The 21,937-nt window shown below is 41.4% G+C and overlaps 3 protein-coding genes across 4 annotated transcripts; 1 reads left to right on the top strand and 2 right to left on the bottom strand.

Annotated features, from left to right (window-relative positions):
• The first annotated feature begins 32 nt into the window (after positions 1 to 32).
• On the top strand, positions 33 to 983 carry LOC138926473 (uncharacterized). The gene has a single exon (XM_070280689.1). The coding sequence runs from the start codon at positions 33 to 35 to the stop codon at positions 981 to 983; it is 951 nt and encodes a 316-aa protein (XP_070136790.1).
• A 291-nt stretch (positions 984 to 1,274) lies between these two features.
• On the bottom strand, positions 1,275 to 2,289 carry LOC108127909 (Golgi-associated plant pathogenesis-related protein 1). The gene is made up of 3 exons (XM_070281253.1): positions 1,940 to 2,289; positions 1,590 to 1,882; positions 1,275 to 1,532 (listed from the first exon to the last, which is right to left on the bottom strand). The coding sequence occupies exons 1-3, from the start codon at positions 2,147 to 2,149 to the stop codon at positions 1,457 to 1,459; spliced, it is 579 nt and encodes a 192-aa protein (XP_070137354.1). The 5' UTR covers positions 2,150 to 2,289; the 3' UTR covers positions 1,275 to 1,456.
• A 15,576-nt stretch (positions 2,290 to 17,865) lies between these two features.
• Positions 17,866 to 19,383, bottom strand: LOC108127887 (uncharacterized). 2 transcript variants are annotated; one of them, XM_017245200.3, is made up of 2 exons: positions 19,234 to 19,383; positions 17,866 to 19,105 (listed from the first exon to the last, which is right to left on the bottom strand). In XM_017245200.3, the coding sequence occupies exons 1-2, from the start codon at positions 19,239 to 19,241 to the stop codon at positions 18,154 to 18,156; spliced, it is 960 nt and encodes a 319-aa protein (XP_017100689.2). In that variant the 5' UTR covers positions 19,242 to 19,383; the 3' UTR covers positions 17,866 to 18,153. The 2 variants fall into 2 exon arrangements, with proteins under 2 accessions (XP_017100689.2, XP_070137844.1); XM_070281743.1 differs by lacking the exon at positions 19,234 to 19,383 and adding an exon at positions 19,156 to 19,187.
• Between the last annotated feature and the right edge of the window lie 2,554 nt (positions 19,384 to 21,937).

The following is a 21,937-nucleotide window of genomic DNA, read 5'->3' as shown; positions in this document are numbered from 1 at the left end:
ACCTACTCAATTGGATTTACAGTTATTGAACTATGGATGCAGACTTTCCCGAGGGTTCACCACCTTGCAGAGCAGCAGGACTGCCGCCACAAGAAAACCCGGTTCCCGTCATCGAGGTAAAGGTGTCGAAATTCCTTGCAAAGAAAAAGGAAAAGCAAAAGATAAGGGTAAACAATGAAGTGTTCCACTGCGACGTAGACGAACATTCTGTTCTTGAAGAGATGACGCCGGATAAAGAAGAATCCTCAGATCGGGGAACGCCTAGATGGGTTAAGTTGGACGAAATACAGAATGAGTTGAGCGGCTTGAAGCTCCGAGTAAGCCACCTGAACGAGAAATTCCGCCTGTACGTGCCCAAATGTCCTGATATCGATCCCTGTAGTGATATTGGGTTGGAGACGATGAAACTAGATACCCATCCCGAAATCCAGGACCTGCAGCGCAACAACCAAAAGTTGATTCATCAGCAGGCCCAACTAGGACAGGTTGCAGGGGCTAGCAATCTTGGCATTACGCATCTAAAGAACGCTCTCGGCCAGAGTATGTGCTCTGCCAATAGCATACAGGGTGTGTTTGGGAAGCTCGACTGCTTCCAACGCAACTTAGAAAAGGAGCAGACTCTGTGCCTCCAACGCTTTCGGGCTATAAACCATCGGAAACTCAATAGCGACCTCAAGAATGTGAACTATTCCATCACCTTCGACATGGAGGAGCACTGCGGATTGAAATATAACATGGAAAGGCTGATCACCTTTAAACAGTTCAAGGAAAGCAAGAAGCTGGCCTGTCAGGTGGTCTTTAATCTGAAAAATGGCGCCATGAACCTTATTGATGTCATGCATACGAGAATTCATAGCCTTGACGACCGTCTCTATTATCCCGATCGGCACCAGACGCTAATGTCCTTCATAGAGCGAAATTCATCCATGGTCGAAAAAAGGAAGTCAAGCTTAATAGATAATGCGGAGCTCGACATATCATAGACAATAGTTTATAGATAATCGTCCGGGTTCCTGAATGGCAAAATTATTGTAGATAGTTGGCACATCTTTTGTTTGAATGAACGTGTTACAATTACCGAAAAAAAGAAGCTCCAAATCTAAACATCACTTATGAAATCCCATGTTGTTTAGTCAGACTACCGATTTTCATTAGAAATAAATTTACCTGGCAGCTAAATAAAACCCATAATCCTTGGTATTTATGACTTATACAAGATTTTCGTAAACTCTATGCCCACCACTTAGTTATAAAAAACTTTAATTATATATATATTAATATATATGTATTTTAATTTGCTTATAAAATAATGGGCTTAGTACAAACTCAGATAGTTTTGGATTTGGATTCAATTTTAACAAATTGTTTTTTTTTTTTACATTGCGGTCGTCCGGTTTCAGCATTTTGATTACAATATGAAAAGGATTACTGGGGGAACATGACTCTACCAGGCCTATTAAAAAATGTGCGTTAGGAAAAAAATTAAGGCCATTGCACCTATTCGCACATCAATCATGATAGCCCCAGTCTTACTACAATTAAAAAAAATTTAAAATTAAAAAAAAAAATTAATTAACTGTTGTACTTACCTCGGAACGTTCTCCTCAAACTTGCCCATCACATTTCCAGCTGGAGTATACCTTACCACCACGAAGGTAAGGCTGCCGTTTACGGCTTGACCATAACCCATTTCTTCCGAAGACTTCCAAACCAGAGCAGTAAAGTGTCCAGTTTTCGAACTAAACCCAGGATTGCTAAAATCGTAGTCTTTGATTTCATCATACCAGTCCTGAGTACATTTGTTAGGACTGTCGGATCTAACGCACAAATTTTCGCCGTAATCGCCGTCCGAGTGTTTCAATGTATTAATCTTTGCCAATTCCTATGACCAAAAACAAAATATTACCGAAAATTAAAAATTGTGCAAAATGTTTCTTACTATTGCATATGAAGCACAGCCTTCGCTAAGACTCTCAGATAATTTTAGAGCCGGGCATCCATGGATGGCCCTCAGACGGTTGTGGTCTTCCAGACTTTCTTCTGCTTCCTTGGTCGATGCTCTGCCATTTATATAATTGTGACTAACGTCATAGGCATGGGCCAATGCCAGAATAAGGATGACCGTAAAAATAACGCCCATAAAATTCATTTTAAATTTGTATACTTTTTTTACTTTCTATTTCTAGTTTTTTTTTTTAATTTTAGCAGAAAATTTTTAAGCAATTTTTTCGAACGGTTTGAAAGATTTTTTTAGAATCTAGAATGATAGAAACATTTTAAATAATGTACATTTTAAGGTAATAAATTTATCAGGGCCAACTAATCAGAAAACTCATTACTAAGTCGATTTATAATTTTAATTTTGTAGAATTTTTAAACTTCTCTTTAACTCACACGACGTAGACTGCCCTAATATTTATACATATATTAAAAATGAATTTATTATTTATAAATTTATTTATTATATTTATTTATAATCGTCAGTCTCATCCAATGCTGAGATTATTTAGGGAATTTTTTAGGAAATATAATTTTTTTAGTTTAATCTTTTTAGCAAGAAAGTTTTGTGAGTCATTAAACTTATCATAAATATTCAATCCATGAATTAATAAAGCCTCAGAGTGTGAGTAATGTTTTTTATGACTTCTTCTGACTTATTCTAGAGAATACGAATTCATATTCCATTTAATTTCCATGATTAGACAGTTGTTTCTGCATTTTTTTCTAGATTCTAAAACATTTTGAATTTTCAATCAAAACCTTTGACACGACAGAAGCCAAAACTCCTTCTAGAAACTGTACACTTCGTTATACAATTTGTTATATTTCCTAATATATTTCTATCGATTTTGCACTTTGCATATCATGAAAAGCGGCTCAACAATCAGTTGGAAATCAACGCAGGCTAATTGCCATGCTATAGGACTACCGAAGAAAGAAAAGCCTCTATTGATTTCTGAGGAACCAAAGTATATTAAAAGAGTGCCTGTTAATATAACGCAGAAGGTAGACCCATGTGAGTTGAGTGATTTGTATCTGGCGGAAGATTTGTCAGAGGAGTCTTCAGTCCAAACAACACCAAGGAAGACTAAGCTCCTTGATATTTTTGAGGAACTCAATTTTTTAAAGCGTCGTGTTAATAAACTTCAAAACCGTTTAGGAATAATTTTGCCCTCGTGCCCTGAAAATGTTTATGAGATGAAACTTGCTGAAGATTACACACAACCTGACATCCGCACTCTTCGCATCGACAGTCTTAATTTGGATCATCAGCTGGTTGAGATTGGAAATGTTCGTAGGGCAACCGAACAGAGCATACAAATTCTGAGAAATTCCATTTGTGGGGACTTGAAAGTCTGTGAAAACAATCAAAAAAACTTGGGAAACCTTGAATCCTTCCAGTATCACTTGGAACGGGAGCAGCACCTATGCCAGGAGCGCTACCGAAGCATCAAGCTCTTAAAGTTGGGCATGGAATCGTTCGCTGTTCTCGGCACCTCCGTAATGGATAATAAAATGATAATGCTGACATCACTGCACCATTTGCTAAGGTTTAAAGATCACCAGGACTATGAGCAGCGAGCCCGATTCATTATTTGTTATCTCTACAATGGCGCCGCGTTCCTACTAAATTGTATAAGATCAATGATTTTAGAGCAAACTGGTAAACCCTCTTCCGTGGATCTAAATCGGGTGGTCCAACGTTTCATGAAGCATCGGAAAGGCAGGCGGTTTTCCAGCTTGAGCTTTTAAGGAGCATCTTAAAATGGTTCAATTTTTCTGGGCTTCTCCTGGGTCTCAAATTGTTTTTTTGGCCCTTGGACGTGTCCCTAGCCTTTGGTGACAGCTGTTCTAAATGCGGCACTTTATTGTCCTTCGACCTATGAAAAACACATCTCCTGGAGCACCAAGAAGGTCTCATTACAGAAAGCCAAAATTTGTAATGTTCTAAGAATCTGTTTGGGCTAAGAGTACCACCAGATTGTCTGAAATTAAAATATGAAGTCATGTATTCCCAATAATAATAGTACACTAGTAAATAAATAATATTATTACACTAGCAAGTATACAGAATAAGGAATAACAAATACAATACGTTTTTTTTCCGAAGAACATCCCATACCAAGCCCAGAGAGTATGGCAGAGTCGTTGTTTGTGGATAAACAGACCTCGGATTTCTTGTCGCTTTCGGATTTGGTGGTTGTATTTTTTGGGGCCGACAGCAAAATGTATTTAGCATAAAAATTTACGATAATGAGAGCACAGAACAACAGCGACCACACCACCACAGACGCAAACAGCGCATCAAATTTCGCATAGGCAAATAGACAACAAATGGAGGATTTTTGGTGATGGTGTGTAGTATACGGCCTGGTATCCTGCCAGCAGTTGCCCCTGTTTGTGGCCAGTATGGCGACGCATTGTGGCTGTCACAGGTTCCCGGCAAGTGTCATTGCTCGGCAAATGCGCAAAGTTAAATTAATATTTTCCACGAGACAGTGGTTCTGCCGAACCATTCTGCTTCTCTACCAGGCATTTAAAAAATTGACGAATTTCTGTGCGGTCTAACCAACATCAATGTCAACTGTCCTGGGCTCTGTCAGGAATATTCATGACGAGGTGTGCACCCACCACACTCACTTGTATTCTCACTCAGATTAGCAAAGTTTTCTGCAGTCATTTATTTTGAAAAACTTTGTCATTTTATACGGGAGGGAGATAGGCGACTGCCGACTCGGATCCTGAATATTTTGATAGCGCGATAATCGCATTTGACACACCGAAATGGTTCGCCTTAATACGAGAATTTGGCAATGCATTCCAGAGTCTGACACTTGCCGCTCTGTTTGCCCTGGATGGGTTCTCGAAATGAATTTCTTTTTGAGGGAATTATGCTAAAGAAATGAAAATAAATGCAAAGGAACCCCGGGCACTTCAGGTTGCCATTTACATTTCGCACTGGCATTGGCATTTTATATTGTGGACTGCATTGAAATCGCACTGAAATCCATGAATGGCTCGAATGTGTCCTCTAATGCGTATTTGTACTTGTGTGCGTGCTTGTATCTCTGCAGTGGGATTTCGCGTCAGACACCCCGTCCTTCGTCCTGCGCCCTGCGTCTCCTCTGCGTCCATAAATTATTCATTTCGTTTGAGATGTTTGATGTGCCTCCAAGTAGCATGATGTCCTTGCACACTCACACAGACACAGAGTCCCATATTGCCAATCGGCTTGTTGCAGTTTTTTGCACTGCCCCCCTCTTTCTCTTCCTCACCAGAAGAGAGGTAACTTCTCCCCGCATTTCATTGATTTGATTCATTTTTTAGCTCCATACCCCCAGCCCCAGAACACTGCGGTGTGTTATTGTTGGTGTTTGCCACAGCTTTGCATAAATAAGATAAACACAAGGATGTGCTCCGTGGGTAGCCGGAACACCCCGCTTCAGTGGCCGCTCCTTGCGAGAATCCGGAATCCTGGCTACAGGATCTCCGGGCAAGGCATCCACCATCGTCTCGAGTCGATGCTGTGATTTATTTTGCACTCAATGTTTGCCAAAGTAAAATTGATTGAAGCGTTTGTTGGCGTTCCAATTGATTTTCACTACAGTACGTATCCGTGTGTTGCACCATCCACCCCCTCTCAGAGGGCGGCCCTTGTGTCTTTTGCCACCTCCACTTTCATCCCGCCCAGGACTTCTTTTTTGCACTTTCTTCAGTGGTGGCCAGATTCGAGTGCTTTCGAGTCAGGGCTGTGTGTTTACAGTGGTTAAATTAACTTTGGTCAATTTGGTTTTTGTCGAGTGTCAGGACATGGTAGGACATTAAAATAAAGTATATTACAGACCTGTGATTTTCTTTATCAGGAAAATAAATGGAAACACCTTTGAAAAGGCTTTTGACCCAAGCTGTAGGGTCCTTGGGAACTCTCTGTGTGATTGTGAGTATGGAATACCATTATTTATTGTTTTAACAGCCATTATATAACAAATTACATAAACTATAGGCTCTATCCCATCCTATTGCAATTGTCTTTCAATGTTTGCTAATAGATTGCTAAAGATTCGCTCTCGGAAGCGTCAGTTGCAAAAATCGCAACCATTCATCAAACGTCGTGCTCTGATTTTATTAACTGACGCTGATGGTGATTGAGGCACATCTGGGCCATCAACACCTGCAGCCGGCAGTCGATCATCAGCCAGCACCCACCACACCCATGTCCTGAGGCCATGTCCCACCCCGCCGCTCTTTCCTCTTACCGCACCGCCACTTAGCAATGCCACCAATCGCCACCAAACTGCAGTCGCATAAATCTTGGGCTGTCAGGAGCAAAACATCCTGGGGGCGGGGAAGCCGGACCCCCAAAGACGGAGCTAACAAATTACTGACACAGACCCAACAAAAAAGGAACAAAAAGATGAGCCATGGAGACAGTGGGGCAGTAAAATGAAAGAAATAATAATAGCAATAATAATTATGCAGAATATACCAAATATACGAAATATAAAAATAAACACGCAACGCAAATGTATGCCACTCATTTTTATGAATGGGCATTTATCATAATTAAAAATTCTGCCAACACCGGGGGAGGCGGCGGTTCTCGGCAGCCCACCAAAGCCCTCCTCCACTTTAGCCAGGCCCTCGCCCCTCCCTCATTAGCCTACTTGCGGATTCCGACGTTTCTGACCTAAGACACGCCACACATAAATACATATATCCTTGTGTCCTGGGAGCACTGAAAAGAGAGTGCGTCAGCGAAAAGCCGACAACGAGGACAGCTTTTTTGTGTGCGGAACAGCTGTTGCTGTTTGGTTTGGGACAAGTTTTGGGACCGGGCCGTAAAGTAAGGCACTGGAAGAGTCCGTTGGTGTAGGGCATTACGGCGCAGGTCCGCCGGCACTCCCACTCAACGGGCCTCTCTTAAGCGGCAGCTCTCTCTTCGCCAGGGACGGAATTTTCCGAACCGAGTGCTCGGCTTTTCCCACGGACGGACCCGTGTGAGCCGTGGAGCTGTTTTGGGGCCGTCGTGGCCGCTGCCATCACCCGTCGCCACTTCGAATGCCGTTGTCGTGGGCTTCAGTTGTGCCTGACGCTGAGTCGATGTCGTTACTGCCGCCATTGTGACTGAAACTGTGACTGTGACCCAAACTGTAACAGTGACTCTGGGCATTGTCGTGTACCGTGCTGTGAACGCTTCAATTAATCGGTGATTGAGTGCCTGCGAGCTACAGTGACCGCCAAATTGGCCCGGTTAGAACCCCGAGAGTGTCGTAGTGCATCCAGTCACTTTTTGCCGCGCCACCTCAAGGATAATATAGTGGTAAATGCAACAACAAGTACCAGCCATAACAAGCAATAATAACAACAATAACAGAAACCGCATTGAATTGTGCGTCTCCGGTGGAAAAAGTTAATCCACAGATATTCTCACAGACCCACACACGCTGGTGTGTGTCGTGCTGCCGTGTCCTTTTGTGCCCAGTGGGTGTGCGTGTGTGTCCCATTCAGTGTATGTGCGTAATGCGTATGTAATCCAAGCAAATCTGTCACGTGTTTTGGATATCTTGCCTTCCTGCGGAGCATCGGAATTTATTGAAAAATCACACAAAGGTGAGCCAATCCTCCCCCCAGTCTTCCATATGGAGATGAAGTGACTTTGCAAAAAAGGACCTCATCACGTTGAAAATTAAAAAAAGTTAAGCCGATTGCGAATCGAGTTGGTATAACTTTGCGGTCTATGCGGTTTTGATTAAATGGAAATTAATCAATTAATTTAATGAAATAGACCATGGGCATCGGAATGAATACTATGCTTACAGGTTTCTGTTTTTGATTATCATTCAATGATATGTTTGTTAAATTTATGCGACAAAAAACTGTTCATCTTGCTCATAAATTTAAAAATTCAACGACCATTTCCAACAAAACATATATTTAGGAAACATTTGCCAAGATATACGATTATTTCCGCAATTAAATTGACTCTTTTCCTCCATAAATAAAGGAGGGATCCTAATGGTCACCCCGAAAGGTTTTTGCGGCCCTTCGGCACTTCGCATTAGAAGCATTTAACCTTTATGCCCTGTAAGTTGCCCAAATTAAATGACAGAATTTGATTAGTCCCATACACGCAAGCGACTTTGGGTGCTCCGGGTGTATAATAAATGAGAGGTTGTTAGGCCCTCCGGTATCATCCCCAGTTGGAAAAGTTTCGTCAACAAACTGCCAGCCGACCCCACCTGCCGCCGGATGCCCCTGTCAACCACTCCAGCTCAATTGTTTATTTAACAGCAATGAAAAAATCATTACGCATTTCATATCCAAACTTCAAAAGGTGAAATTCCCATGAAAAATTATATAAATAAGTTTTAATGCATATCAAAATGAAAAAAAAAAAACATGAAAAGCAGAGAAGATATACGGCCAAAAACCAAATGTTCATTTAAAATGCAAAATGAAAGGACAGGAGAAACAACAAAGCGAACGGGAAAACGGTAAAGGACAAAATGGGCCACAGGACCAGCTGTCCTCTACGCAATTTGTCCACGTATTATACATTTTTTCCACACTTTGTTTGGTTACTTTAACGCCGCAGTTGCCCTTGTCCTTGCCCTACTCTCGGCCAAGTTAATGTCATTTGCATTCTCATTCGCTCATACCGACACACACATACTATATAATTTGGTATTTTTTTTTGTGCCAGCCATATTTTCTGGCTTGCCGCTTCTCCGGGCTGGAGCTCGCTTCAAGTTCATTGTGCATTAATAATTTAGTTGTCGTTTCGGTGTCGCCGCGTCCACTGGCTTGCAAATGCAAAATCGAGTCGACACCCAGGAAAACTTGTTGCCCTTTTTCCGAGCAGTTTTATTTTTTGCTTGCTTGTAATTTGATTTTGTTTCCCTGTTTTCGGTCGTCCAGTGGTTGGTCAGCAGCTTCGTTGGGAATTGCTGTTGCTTTCATCTGTTTCACAGTCAGTATCGTTTAAATTTGTTTTATTTGGGTTTCTCTTGTGTCAAAGAGTCCATGCCAGATGCTCCTTTGATTGCAGTTTGCGAAATTCCGTCCATTCAGCTCATAAGTAGGCAACATTTTTTTTATCAGCCATTCATTTCAGCCATTTTTTTATCAGCCATTCACGGCATGATTTCAGTTGATTGCAGTTTACTTACTTACCTGAAAAGAGGTCTTTTTATATAAAAAGGAATATCTCTGTAAACTGCTATTAAATTTTAATTTATCTTGAAATATATTAAATTCTTTTTTTAAGAGTTTGCAGCTTAAAAGTATGAGACAACTGAAATCCATTAGGGGTTCGCAACTTTTTGCGCTACAACACTTCATTTGCACTCCACTTTGAGCCACGAAAGTAAGGCGCCAAGAAGGTTGGGCTTGGCAAAATTTGTTGCTATGAAAAATGATATTAAATCGCATTTTTCATTATTATTTTCCCGGTGAAATCGCGTTCTTCATCTTGTCAGACAGTTGTCTCAGCCAGCCCGGTCTGCAACAAAAAAAAAACAAAATCAGAGCAGACCGAACCTCAAGGCTCTCTTGCCGCCATTCCGTTTGCCGAAGCTCGTTGCGTTTTGTCCTTTCCAGGAGGACTTTTTCAGGACTTTGGCTGCAACTGCAAAAGGCAGGGCTGGGCACAAAGGCAGGGCCAAAGGATGGCAGGATGGAGGTATATGGAGCAAGATGAAAATTCAGAATAATGAGGAAACTAACGAGCCAAGACTTTCTCATTGTTTACTGGCGCAAAAATTGCGCGATTATTAATTTTCTATGCTATTTTGTTGCCTCCTTTACAGTCCCGCCACTTCATCTTCTTTTGGTCTGGTTTCTGTTTCTGCTGCCACTGGCACAGCCCAGAATTTTCTATATTTTTCTCCCCTTTTTTTAATATTTCGTAATATTTGCCACGTTTTCTTCGCTCCTTTTATTTTGGCGCGTGCAAGTAATGGAAACGGCTTGGCGGTTGGGAAGTTGGGGGGCTGAAAAAGCGCGAGGAGCCTGCATTTGGCCCAAAAGAGTTTGGCTCAGTGAAGAGCCGAGCCAAGTTTTTGCACCGAGTTCATTGCTTTCGCCCACATGTTGTGTATACGCCACTTTAACTGACACATTTTCGCGTTGTTTTTTCCCCAACCCGAGCGAGCGTCTTTTCAGGGTTTATTTTTCTTTGCCGCTTGCCATGTTTGTTATTTTATTCATCGCTTCTACTGGGAAAACGTGGCTCGCCTTGAATGCTAATGAAAAGGCTGGGGAATTCAAGTTGGACTCGCAGTGAGTTTATCAAAACAGTGGGGGGACACAGTAGTTTGATTAGCCGAACAAGCCTTTGAGCTTCTTGTAGAAATATGGAAAGTTTCTTACAAGTTTTCATGGCGTCTTTGTAGACATTGTAATTAAAAGAAGTGTTTTGTTTGTTTTCAGACTTAAGTTGTTTTAATAAAACATAAATAAAAATTACAATTTCTTATAAAATCATTAATATCTTCCCCCAACATTATTTAATATTTAATTATTTCTTTTCAGGTAAGCATTTCAAACTCAAACTATCCAAACATGCTATGCATACCCTTCGTCCTGTAAACTCTGTTAATTGGAAATGGCAGGAGTAAAAATACATTTTTAATTTAAAATAAGCACTGTATTAAATTATGACTATGCCAGTCGGAAGGCAGGCCTGATGAGATCGAGAGGCAATATCCGCTCCGAAGGACGTACAGAAATGTGCAAACTGGCATCAAATCCAATTAGTTAATATGAATATTTGATGAAATCACTTCCGTTTCAAATGCTGTTGCAAAAAAAAGGACACTGTCCCTGATGTTCATCATTGCCATCGCCATGACGATAATGATGTGTAAGTTTTTTGCAAATGCCATGGTGGGTGGAAAAAACTTTTTTGTAAATTTAAAACTTTAACAGAGGAGTATTCCCCACTGCAAGTCATCGAGTTGGGGGCTCGCTTTATATAAAATTATTCGTCTTTTTCGGGCTTTTGTGTTGTCTCCCACAATAACCACAATTTGCAACTTTTTGCGGCACTTTGTCAGTGCGAAAAACGTCAAAATGTTTGTGGGTCTGAAACGTATTTAAATATTTCATTTGTCACACATTTAGTGCTGGGTGAGCGGTTAGCATTTGAGCCTCGACATATGTGGCGTTGATTAATATTTATATCCGAACAAATTCGAATTATGCATATCCTTTTACCAATATCCCCAGTTTTATAATTAAAGAGGCTACGAATGAGACCCTATATCAGGGGAACATTTTTTTCGGCTTAATAAAAAATAGCGTTCACCCGAAGGCTTTGCTGAATTGAATTTTTAATTCTCTCTTGAATTTGTTTTGGTTCATTTTGCTTTATTTGTCCTCCTGTGCTTTTTGCCTTGCCAGCTTGTTTAACTTTTTGGGAATGGCTTCTTGTTGGCTGTTTGTTTTGGCCACATATATGCAGCCATTTCGGCATACAATTTTAACGAGGTGCGGTTGTTTGTGCCACGTAGCCTCTGACTCTTTCCACAGATTCTGTTTCTTTTTTTTGTATGCCTTGGCTTTGTTGCAAAAAATGTCACGCATTGTTTAATATTAATTTCATTTTCTGTACGCTCCGACACCGCGATACCAAAAATTCATTTTCAAGCTGTTGCCATTGCTTTAATTGCAAATTTAATTCAAATATGCATAATTTTTTTAATTTTTTTTTTATTTTTTTCTATAAGTAGGTAAAAATTACAAAACCCCTTCATTAAATGTTTATTTTTTGTTTACCATAAATAGCATTATTTTTTCTGTCGCACTAGAAAATTAAATTTTTATATAACTCCAATAAAAAAGCATTTAAATTATGACGTTATTCACAATAAGATTGGCTATAAATTCCATTTGCAACTATGTATGTCTGGAAACTATCCAAAAAAAATATGCATAATTTAAAATTTTCCATTAATGAGGCAAACTCATTAGGTTTATGAGATGCCAACATAACAATGTTGCAACATATTCAGCTGTCGAACAAAGTGGAAATTAGTTAAGCTCATTAAGTGATTGCAAAAACTATTTTAATTAAATGTATAGGCAACCATAAAAGTGCCCGAAATATGAAACGCAAAAAAAGGAAACTTTGCCAACAACCTGAACAATAAAAAATCTCAAATAAAAAATTATCCAAACTTGCGGCAAACTAGGCGAAAGCAAGCCAATTGAAAAGTCCAGTACAAAAACGCGAGGCAAGTGAAAGGAATACCCAGCAGAAAAAGTTAGATTTATATATATATCGTTGAATGTGGGGCAAAAAGAATAATGCACATTTATCCTGGCCAGAGAAGGAAAGAAAAAGAATTTGCAAAATTTTACAATTTGTTAGACTGAGGCGCCAGCATCCAGACAATAAATCACCATTAAACAAATTATGTACTCAGCTCGACGAAAATTTTAAATGTCTTTCGCTGTCCATTGTATCTCGTAGGACACATAATACCAGAAAGTTGGAAAAAACAAGTCCAAGTGTAGGGTGAAAAAAACAATGATACAAATGTGTGCTGAAAAAAATGGGGAAAAAATAAGAAATATACAGTGGGTTAAAGCAGTAAAAGATTTGGAAAAGTTTATTTAACAATTTATGGTTCTTAGATAAACAAAAAAATATCCTTTGGAACAAAAAATATATCAAATAAACAAAAATAATCTTATAAGTGGTGCGTATGGGTATACATCCTTATGGGTGCTTATCTTGTATTGAAAAAGATTAATAAAGATTATTATATCTTCAAATTTTTATTAAAATTACACCACTTTAGCTACAAAATTAGGTCTCTTGCAAGTTAAATACCATAAATTACCAGCTTGAGTTCACCTCTTGGAGAAGGATACCCCTCACTGAGTTCATTAGCTTCTATGGACCAACACACTTCCGTTCCACTGTGCAACAGGATGCAACGTCAGCCATTATCATTATTAGAACGACGTTTATCAGCAGCGTTTTGCCACCAGCATCTCCACCTGCCCCCTCCTGGCACCTTCGTCATTGACACGTTTTATGCGTGGGCCGCTCACCCGGCACCCAACCACCTCCAGCTCCTGATTTTCTACCCAGACAAGGTGTAAACATTTATGAGGCTTTGCTTCTGCCCCGTCATCTGCTTGTTTCTGGCGTTGTTACACACTTTTATTTCCATTTCTTTTTTTGCCAACGTTGCAAGGCGACACAAATTTATTTCGTAGCATTTACACACGCAGGTTGGTGCCTCCAATTGCGATGGCTCTAATGCCGAGATGCTGAGTTCGCCACATGCCACGTTTAGTGCCCGCAAATTTGAGCTTCTCCCATGGCAGCGGGCGGTATTCGCCTGCCACATTCTTCAGCGACCACAAATTTTCATGTAGTTATTTTTCTTCGCCTCCGGGCCTCCGCCTCCCTCCTTCCATGTTCCATCCACCCACTGTCCCTACATGGATGTTTGTTTTACGGGAAGCAGGAAACAGGAAGTGATGTTCCTTAGCTAAAAGATTCCCTTCCAGAGAAAAAATAATACATTAAAATTATTTTTCTTATAAATTTGATTTGATAAAACTAGTAGGTTGTCATAGTTGGACTATTTTTTTGAGACCAACTTACCTTGTACAAGTACCGGGTATCGTTATGTCGGAACCCCTGTTGGAAATCCTCTAGGGCTTTTTTCTGTTTTGGGACTTGCAAACGTGCTATGTTTTATTTTTACAACTTCCTTTCGAGCTGCGACCAAATAAAAAAACTGTGATGAAGAGGGCGATGGTGAAAAAGTGCCAAAAAACAACAAGACCTAAAGCAACAAGGGATTGGGGTGGTGCGAAGAAAAAAAACCTGGGGAAATGGTAGATAGGAACTGTGAATCTGCTTTGACTGTTAAAGTGTTCCAATTTTTCATGTCCACATCTGCATACCGACACACACACACCGACCCTGTGAAGCATATGTAAATGCGTCTGTTCGTCCGCCTATATCTTCGTCTTTGATATACATATCCTGCGTGTTTTTTTTGAGTTTGTTTTCGTTCCTCTTCCATTTCTTCCGCCCTGGCCCCGCCCCCTCTTTTTGTTTGAGTGCGTCGTCTTCCGCTTTTCCGTTTCCTTCTTCTGGCGCAAATTACAACGCATAATTTTCACATTACGTCAGCGTATTTAGACGCGAGAGTGTGTGTGTGCAGGTCCTGTCTGAGCTTCCTTTTTTTTTGCAGCTATGGAATGCGACTTTTTGTTGCCTTCTGACGACGGTTAATGTTGCGATATGGAAATCAATATTCCTAATGGCTGTCATACGATATTCTGTACCCAACCAGAACCACCGGAGCCCCGCCAAAGGGCCTCGATACCCTCGGCACACTCGACATACTCGACATTCAACGTAAATACGTCAGCTCTGTTAATATTTAATCAGCACAAGCGGTTTTCAAATTAATTAAATCGATATTTAAGGCAGGTCGAAGAGTTCAAAGCGCTTAAAAGAAAATACTGAAGGCATTTAAAAAGAAATGCATTAGTAGAGTTTTTGCTAAGAAATAAAAGCGATTCTGCAAAGGAAAAATGTATTAAAGCTTCAGGTTTTTTTAACACATGACCCACTTTTATGTAATTTTGAATTTCTTCTTGTTTTAAATTTTTTTTCAATTACATTATTCTATCTTGTCTGTGGCCAATAACTTTAAAGTATTTTTAAAGTTTTAAGCCTTTTATTTATTTAACGTAAATTTAAAATTCACTTTGTTAGTTTAGTTTCTCTAGAGAATTTTTAAAAAATCACCCACGCAAAGCCTTCATTGATTGTTAACCCGCAGAATAGCCTTAAAACCTTGAATCTCGTGAGTGGGCCAAAACTTATACTAGCATGGCATAAAAGTCAAATCCGAAGAGTAAAGTGCTCACCACACTAGGCAACAAAAAAAGGAGAAATCACAACAGAAGGACGAAATGTACGGGACCGAAAACGAAACCGACTAAAAACTCGCGGTAATTTGAACCTTTTTCCGTTTCGGTGGCTCCAGCCATTGCAGGCCAGTACTGAAATCAAATATCAAAGCGAAAACTTTTCCTTCACTATGGGCATGGCATGGGGCAGGAAGAGGGAGGTCCTTGGTAGGGAAGCATTCAACGCACGAGTAATCCTCCGTGGCAACAGGTTGCCAGGTTTTTATTTTGACAACTGAATGGGGCAACAGCAACAAAAACTAAGTGGGAACAGGGGACAGGAGCACAAGGACCAAGGGGACAACGGACAGGATTAAGGTAGAGGCAACCTGCAGTTGATTTGAAAATCAAACTTGCATGAAACAATGCCAAACAAACGGGCCAAAAAGGGAGCAATTCGTGACGAAAACGATCCAAATAGACAATGACAAAGTTTAAAGTCGTTAAAATAAAAGGATTTTAACAATTTAACAAAAACCCAAATCGTCCAGACGGACCGGCCCGCCCAATGTTCGATTGAAATAAGCTACTTTCCCAGTTATTTGGCAGTCCTGATTTGGGAATTGACTTTTAGTTAGGGTTTCCGTTCCACATCCCTTCCAAACAGGATGTAATCTTTCAACTCAACTAAGATTTTCACTGTGCTCCTCGTTGGTTCTGTTTTGGTTTTTCGTTGTTTGCCCAGATTTTCAGTTGAATTTTTTTCCCGACCCTCACCTTTGCAATTTCCCACGCCAAGCCGAATGGAATTGAAGTCAAGTAAGCGTTTCCCAAGCCAACGCCAAGAGTTTTCCGCACGCCAGAATTTATCGCTTGTGGATTTATTTTTCGAGAGATATCCGCTTTTCATTCTGGCCAGTCAGTTATTGCTTTGCAGTGAGATACTCGCAGGAATAAAAATGGAGGGAAATAAAAACATACGTGCGGAGTATATTTCGATATTTGAACGAAGAAGCGAATCGAACCTCTTAGGAACTCATTAAGTCTCTGGTTACAGAATTTAAGGTGGTATCTTTGCCATAAAAATCCTATTCGATTCTCTCTTATAACACTTAATTAGAGCCGTTTGCATATGGCTTGCCTTTAAAACTTTAACAAGTTATCCTTTCTCAGCCCAGCCCCAGCCAAGCTTCTGCCCAGCCAGGAAAATTCATTTCCATTCATACGGTGGATATTACCCCGGGCAAGAACCTGCAATGAAATTAAATACGTTACCAAAATAAAATGCCAAATAAAAGCGTGAAAAATGAAACCCCTTATCCCATCCACCCACTCGAAGCCCATACACATCCAAATAAAAGCCCTAAATGGGGCTTCAACGCCGTGTGATGGAAGTGGCAGTCGAGCCCGGTCTGTGTTAGATGTTGATGTGGATGTGGAATCATTTATTTGCATTTGAAACCCAAACCAGCCGGCGAGGCAGCCAACGAGCCAACATGAAGAAAATGAAATCGGCACTCTGGCGAAAAATTCATAAAATAAAGGATTTCCTAATTGCCAATTTGCATGCAGCCGCGTCTAATTTTTGCCCATTCGCTGGATAAATAAACTTCATTTCGCTCTGGGGTTTTTCCTCCTTGTTTTTCTTTTTCCATATATACATTTTTTTGTGGTGTGATATGCTCTTACTTGAGGTAACTGCTAACTTATATGTTGGCCATATTAATTTGATTTTACTATGTGATACAAAAAAAACTCATTTCTAATGCATATTTTAATACAATTAGCACGTACGTTTAGAATGCAATTTATTATTCAGACAGATTGTGTAAAAATGCATACACATACATACAAATGCTCTAAGGATAGTATTATTTAATCAACATCTTTCATATATTTTATATTCCTTACACTTTCCTTATATATTTTTTATTTAAACTTTTTTTGTGAACTTTGTATAATGTGCTTGATAAAAGTTATAGACTATTATACAATGTTTTGGAGAATTGGGTATTTAATACTTAGTTTTAAGTAAAAAAAAAGTGCATGAACTCCTCTTAACTTTTTTGCCCTTACATTCAATGATTCTTTTACGTCAAATCTCTTTATCAGGGTATCAAAACTGGCTCTAAGCAAACTCCCTCATTCTGGGCTCTTGTTTGTTTATGAATTTGTTTATTTAGTGAGCCCGTCGTGCTTTTCAGGCATGCTACCACAACAGTCGGCCGCCCTTCGTTCCTGGCCGAAATACAGCCGGATTCCACGCAAATCTTATTTGCCCTTAGCCATCGGACCCACACTCCGAACTCCCCATTCCCCAATCCCCACTCCGATCTCCGGACACCGGCTGGTGGGCAAAAATTCCACGGTTTTGTTTTCGCTACCCGCGTTGCATATTTCTCCCGTTTCCCATCTACTCGGTGGTGGCATGTGGTGCTTTTTAAAATTTGCCCAATTCCAGGCATGATATGTGGGCGTGTCGGGCCGGTAGAACGGAGGACAGGGAGGGACGTGCCAGTAAAGAACCGAGCTTATTTGCCTTTCAACTGGCCGGAGATCTCCGTTGCTGCGCCTGTTATTTATGCAAATGTCAAATATTTTGATATTCCGCCGCCATGTGAATGAAAGCAAACGGAAGTACATTATAAAGTTACAATCCCCACGATCCCCGCCCTTCATTCAAGAGCCATTCTCGTATTATTTGGCCAACCAACAAGCCGAAATGTGCCACTAATATGACCGCCTTCCCACTACCAACAACCCACTTCCACGTCCATCTGCTAGTAGGCAGCAAGTAGAGTAATTATGGCATTTTCAGAATTCCACCTGAAACCACCCACGAGCCTCCACCCATCTGCCTGGCAGACTCAACATTTTGTTGCCAGCACGAACCTTCTTTGTTGCCTTTGTGCCTCCGCTCCGGTGGCAGGATGAGAGGCAAGGAAAATTTTTGAAATTATTGGCACGTTAGGTGAATTACTCCGCCAAAGGAATTTTTAATTTCAGAATACAAAGCGACACAGAACGCCGCCCACAATTTCCATTGATTATTCGCACGGAGAGAGGTCTTGAGTTTCCCCGGAAAATTATAGGCCAAGACTCCGGGGGATGGGCCGTCTTATTTTGGCAATTAAATTGCAAATTGAGTTGCCCCTGCGAAAACTCAATTAGCAGCCACCCAGATCATTGACTAATAATTTGAATTGGCAGCGACTTTGAATTGGAGCTTGGAGCTTTGAATTGCTAATATAGTTGGGGGCCAGGTCAGAAGTTGCGTTCCGCGTCCCAAGCTATTTTTCCCCAGATAGTTCCAATAGGGTGGACGACCACCTTCCATTTCTCCTTGAAGGTCAAGGACTCGTAGTGGTAGCCATCCGAGATCTTGGAGGTGCTAACGCGACAGGCAAAGGGGAGCCCAATCGGATCCAGGTTCACGTAAAAGCAGTTCAGCAAAAATATCTGGGGCTTCAGCCTTGCCACCAGCTCATAGGCAGCTCCCAGCTTCTCGTTCCAGATGCTCACCGATGTGAAGGGCACCTGCTCCTTTGCCTGCAACTCGATGGCCTCTTTCATCGTCCGAAAAGTGTGCAGGGTGATCACTCCGGTGGGTCCCTCGCCCAGGAATCGTTGGTTCAGGTCGAAGACGAACCTGGGACTGGCATCTGCGGGGACCGACCGGGGATTTCCCATTATCACCTTGGGCTGTAGCTCCTTCAGTCGCTCTAGTGTGTGAATGAAAGCCGGATGGCTGGTGATCTGCTCGTTAAGGGGCTCAAGCCGGTCCTCCAGTCGGTCAATGAACTCACTTAGTAATGATTCCTGCAAGAAGAGAACGGCTACCGAGTTGGCGGCAAAGGGATCGTGTAGTGACTCTAAGAGGTAGTAGAGCGCACAGTTGATGTCTCCATCCTCGCAGAGGATCATCAGGCGTGGCGAGTTCCAACGGTACTTCTGCTCCTCCAGCTCTGGTTCTACTTCCGATTCAGTGGAGCTGGCGGAGTAGGGAGTGTGGTAAGTCAGGCGGCTCGCAGGTTTCTTCCCGCGATCCGGCACGCTAGGCTGACTCGCTTTCTTGAGAGGGTCCACCTCCACCACCTGTGGCAAGCTCACATCCTGGGATCGTGTGCAGGCCAGATGGTAGATTAAATTGTACTTGATGAGGGGCGGCGGTAGCAGGGGATACTGGTACACAAACACATTATTGTCTGCCCCGGATCTAAAAATTAGAATTGATAACAAAGAGTAGCTAGTTTTAAAAATTCAGACTTTAATTGTGGTTCCATCCGTGAATGAGTATTAATGGCCCACCTTAAGATTAAAAGGTTCTTGGATCTATTCACTTACATGCTCATTTTAATCAAATATATAGAATACAAATATGTCTACTGAAGTGAATTTTATAGCAAGACAAACTTTTCTGTCTCTCGAATGTGTCTAGACTTTAATTTCTAGAAGAGTTGTTCGTTAAACTAAAGCCACTCCGCTGCTAAGGCAACCAAAACTGAAATAAACTTGGTCCAAAGTAAACTGAAACTCACTACTCCTCACTCCCAAGTCGAAATCAACTGGAAAAGCCTACGCACCACGGCATCTTAGTTTTCGATAAACAACTGCCTACACACGAACCTACTCGAATAGTGGTATCGTAGTGATTTATCAAATCACACTCATCGACCCACACACAGTTCACACTTGACTTGTGCAGTTGACCGCCCATCGGCCCCCCAGACTGACCTTGTTGTGGGGGGGGGAGGAGGGATTTACAGTTGATTTAACCGTTTAAGCATAGCTAATGCATAATAAACGTTTCGCCGCAAACTTTTCAACCACTTCCATGTGAAATTGCTGCCATGTGTGGGGGCGGCGGAGTGATTTTCCGGCTTGTTTTTGCCCCTTTGGCAGGCTGGTCCTTCCTAGTATTTGGTCCTTCTAGTATTTGAGATAGAAATCATGTGCAGTCATTAGATTGTTTTTCGATTGACGTGACATGATAATGAATGATTTTTCTTTTCCTGCTTTCTTTTGTTTCCCTTCGGATTCTTCGGCTCGACTTCCTTTTCCTGAGACTCTCAAGATTTCGTGTGCAATTTGTGCGAAAAGTGGGTGTGCTGAGTGGTGACGTGGCCACTGGCTTTTCTATTGCCAGGTGGCATGCGGCTTGAGGCAGGTGGTAGGTGGCGGGCCACTTTGTTTGTTGATTTGTTTATGGCCGGCCATAATGACCGATGAAGTGGCAGTTGGCCGCCTCAAGTGGTTGTTAAGCCAAGTTTCCCCGTTGAAATTAACACGAATTCCAATTAAAGTGGTCACGAAAATTCAATTCGAAAAACCACAACTGCCTATTTCGACACTCCCTTTTGCACTTGTCAAAAAAATATATATCGTATATTAACATAAAGTTAAGTTAGCAGATATTTAAGGCTATAGATTAGTTAACTATGTATGTATATAAAATGCATTATATCAGTAGATACATCTCTGACGTTTCTCAGAGATATTTTGAGTATTTAGTCTCCAAGTACTGGTTATAAACATGTTAAAAATGAGTTCACAAAGTGTCATCTTTGCAATTTGGGTTTGCAGTGCACGTGGATTTTACCTTAATTGGTTTCAAGCTCATGCAAATCTATACGCTGCTCCACTCATTCCGTCAGCATTTAAAGCAGGGATTGACATTTGCGGCAGCTCGGACCGACTGCTGCTGACAGCTGTGACAATGCCGGAAAAGTGCGGCTGCCAGCCACACGACAACTTTGAGTGCTATTCACCTGTCCAGGTGCTTTGCCAGGGGTCCGTGGAGCAGAGTGGCGAGAGGAGTGAAGTGGCCAGAGGAGTATAGAACCCCCACCACTTGAGAACGCCCTTCATTAAGGGACTCTTTAAATATAACGCCCGTTAAATTAAGAGATGTGAACTGGTTGTGTAATTAAAATGTATAAATGAAATCAAAAGAATCAGTCAAAGAAGTTGGCTCTCACAAAAAAGAAATTAAATGTACCACGTCTGGCATATTATAAGGACATTTCCATTTCCTCCTGCCTCTCTGCCTTACCACCCCAGACACGGACACATCGAGGCCTTGACAGGGGAAAATGGCTGAGAACGAGCTCTTGACTTCCCATCCTTTGAACCTCCTTTTGCTCCAGCTTGGACCCTCGCCCCAGCAACTGCTTCTGTCGCCGCCCGTTTGCCACTCCTTTTGCATGTCCTTGTCGTCTTGGTCTGTAACTGCGTTGTCTTGAGCGGCGACGCTTTGTTTTGCCTTAATTAATACGCGTTTACATGTTGCCGACTTACGCACGCTTCGCATGTTCCAGCCCAAGCACACACACACACACACACTTGTACAGATACACCCTTAAGGAGGGCCACGCCCCCTCTCCTGGAGCCGCCCACTTGTCCCCCTTTTTGGCGCACTGCGGCTGACACGCAAATGCAATTTGTGTGAGCGAAAGGTAATTTCTGTCGCTGAAGGGGGCACCTCGCCTCAACACAAATGACTGAAATAAATATTTAAATAGTCGCCCAGTTTTGTCTTCTGTCCAGTTCTTTTCTCTTTTTGTTGTCTGCTCTCATGAAACTTTAATTAATGTGTTAGTCACACACAAATTTTAATCAAGCACGTACCTTATTAACTAGGTGGGCTAATTGCACAGCCGGTACTGGAATATTTTGCTTAAATTTCCGATTTAAAGCCCACAGCCAGGGCCCTTGGGCAGAAACATATGCCAGTGAACAAGGTTCTGATAAAATCAAAATTTTAATTGAATTAAACATCCATTGAATTTGTTGTAATCAATTAGCTCAGTGCTCAGTGAGCACCGAAATGAGTTTCACGGATGCGGATGCATAGATTGGCGTCAAGATACGACTCGATTTCAATTTCTAAATGAGAAGTAGCCGGAAGTGAGAAAACTTTTCAACTGAATGACAGACAAGCAGGTTGATGGTATCCTGTAAAAGGTGCATCACACAGGACTTTAATTAATTAGCCCAAAAGATTTAAATGCTAATGCCTTTGACTTTATGAAAGCAACATATTCTTTTT

The sequence above is a fragment of the Drosophila bipectinata genome, chromosome 3R (assembly GCF_030179905.1).
Source record: "Drosophila bipectinata strain 14024-0381.07 chromosome 3R, DbipHiC1v2, whole genome shotgun sequence".
Classification (NCBI taxonomy): Eukaryota; Metazoa; Arthropoda; class Insecta; order Diptera; family Drosophilidae; genus Drosophila; species Drosophila bipectinata.
This window is presented reverse-complemented; position numbering and strand designations above follow the sequence as displayed.

Excerpts from the sequence above, each read along its gene's own strand:
- LOC138926473 (XM_070280689.1), top strand. The coding sequence starts at position 33 with ATGGATGCAGACTTTCCCGAGGGTTCACCACCTTGCAGAGCAGCAGGA.
- LOC108127909 (XM_070281253.1), bottom strand. The coding sequence starts at position 2,149 with ATGAATTTTATGGGCGTTATTTTTACGGTCATCCTTATTCTGGCATTG. Across the intron at positions 1,883-1,939 it reads GCTGTGCTTCATATGCAATA|GAATTGGCAAAGATTAATAC; the intron begins GTAAGAAACATT and ends TTTTGGTCATAG. Across the intron at positions 1,533-1,589 it reads TTTGAGGAGAACGTTCCGAG|TAAGACTGGGGCTATCATGA; the intron begins GTAAGTACAACA and ends TTTTAATTGTAG.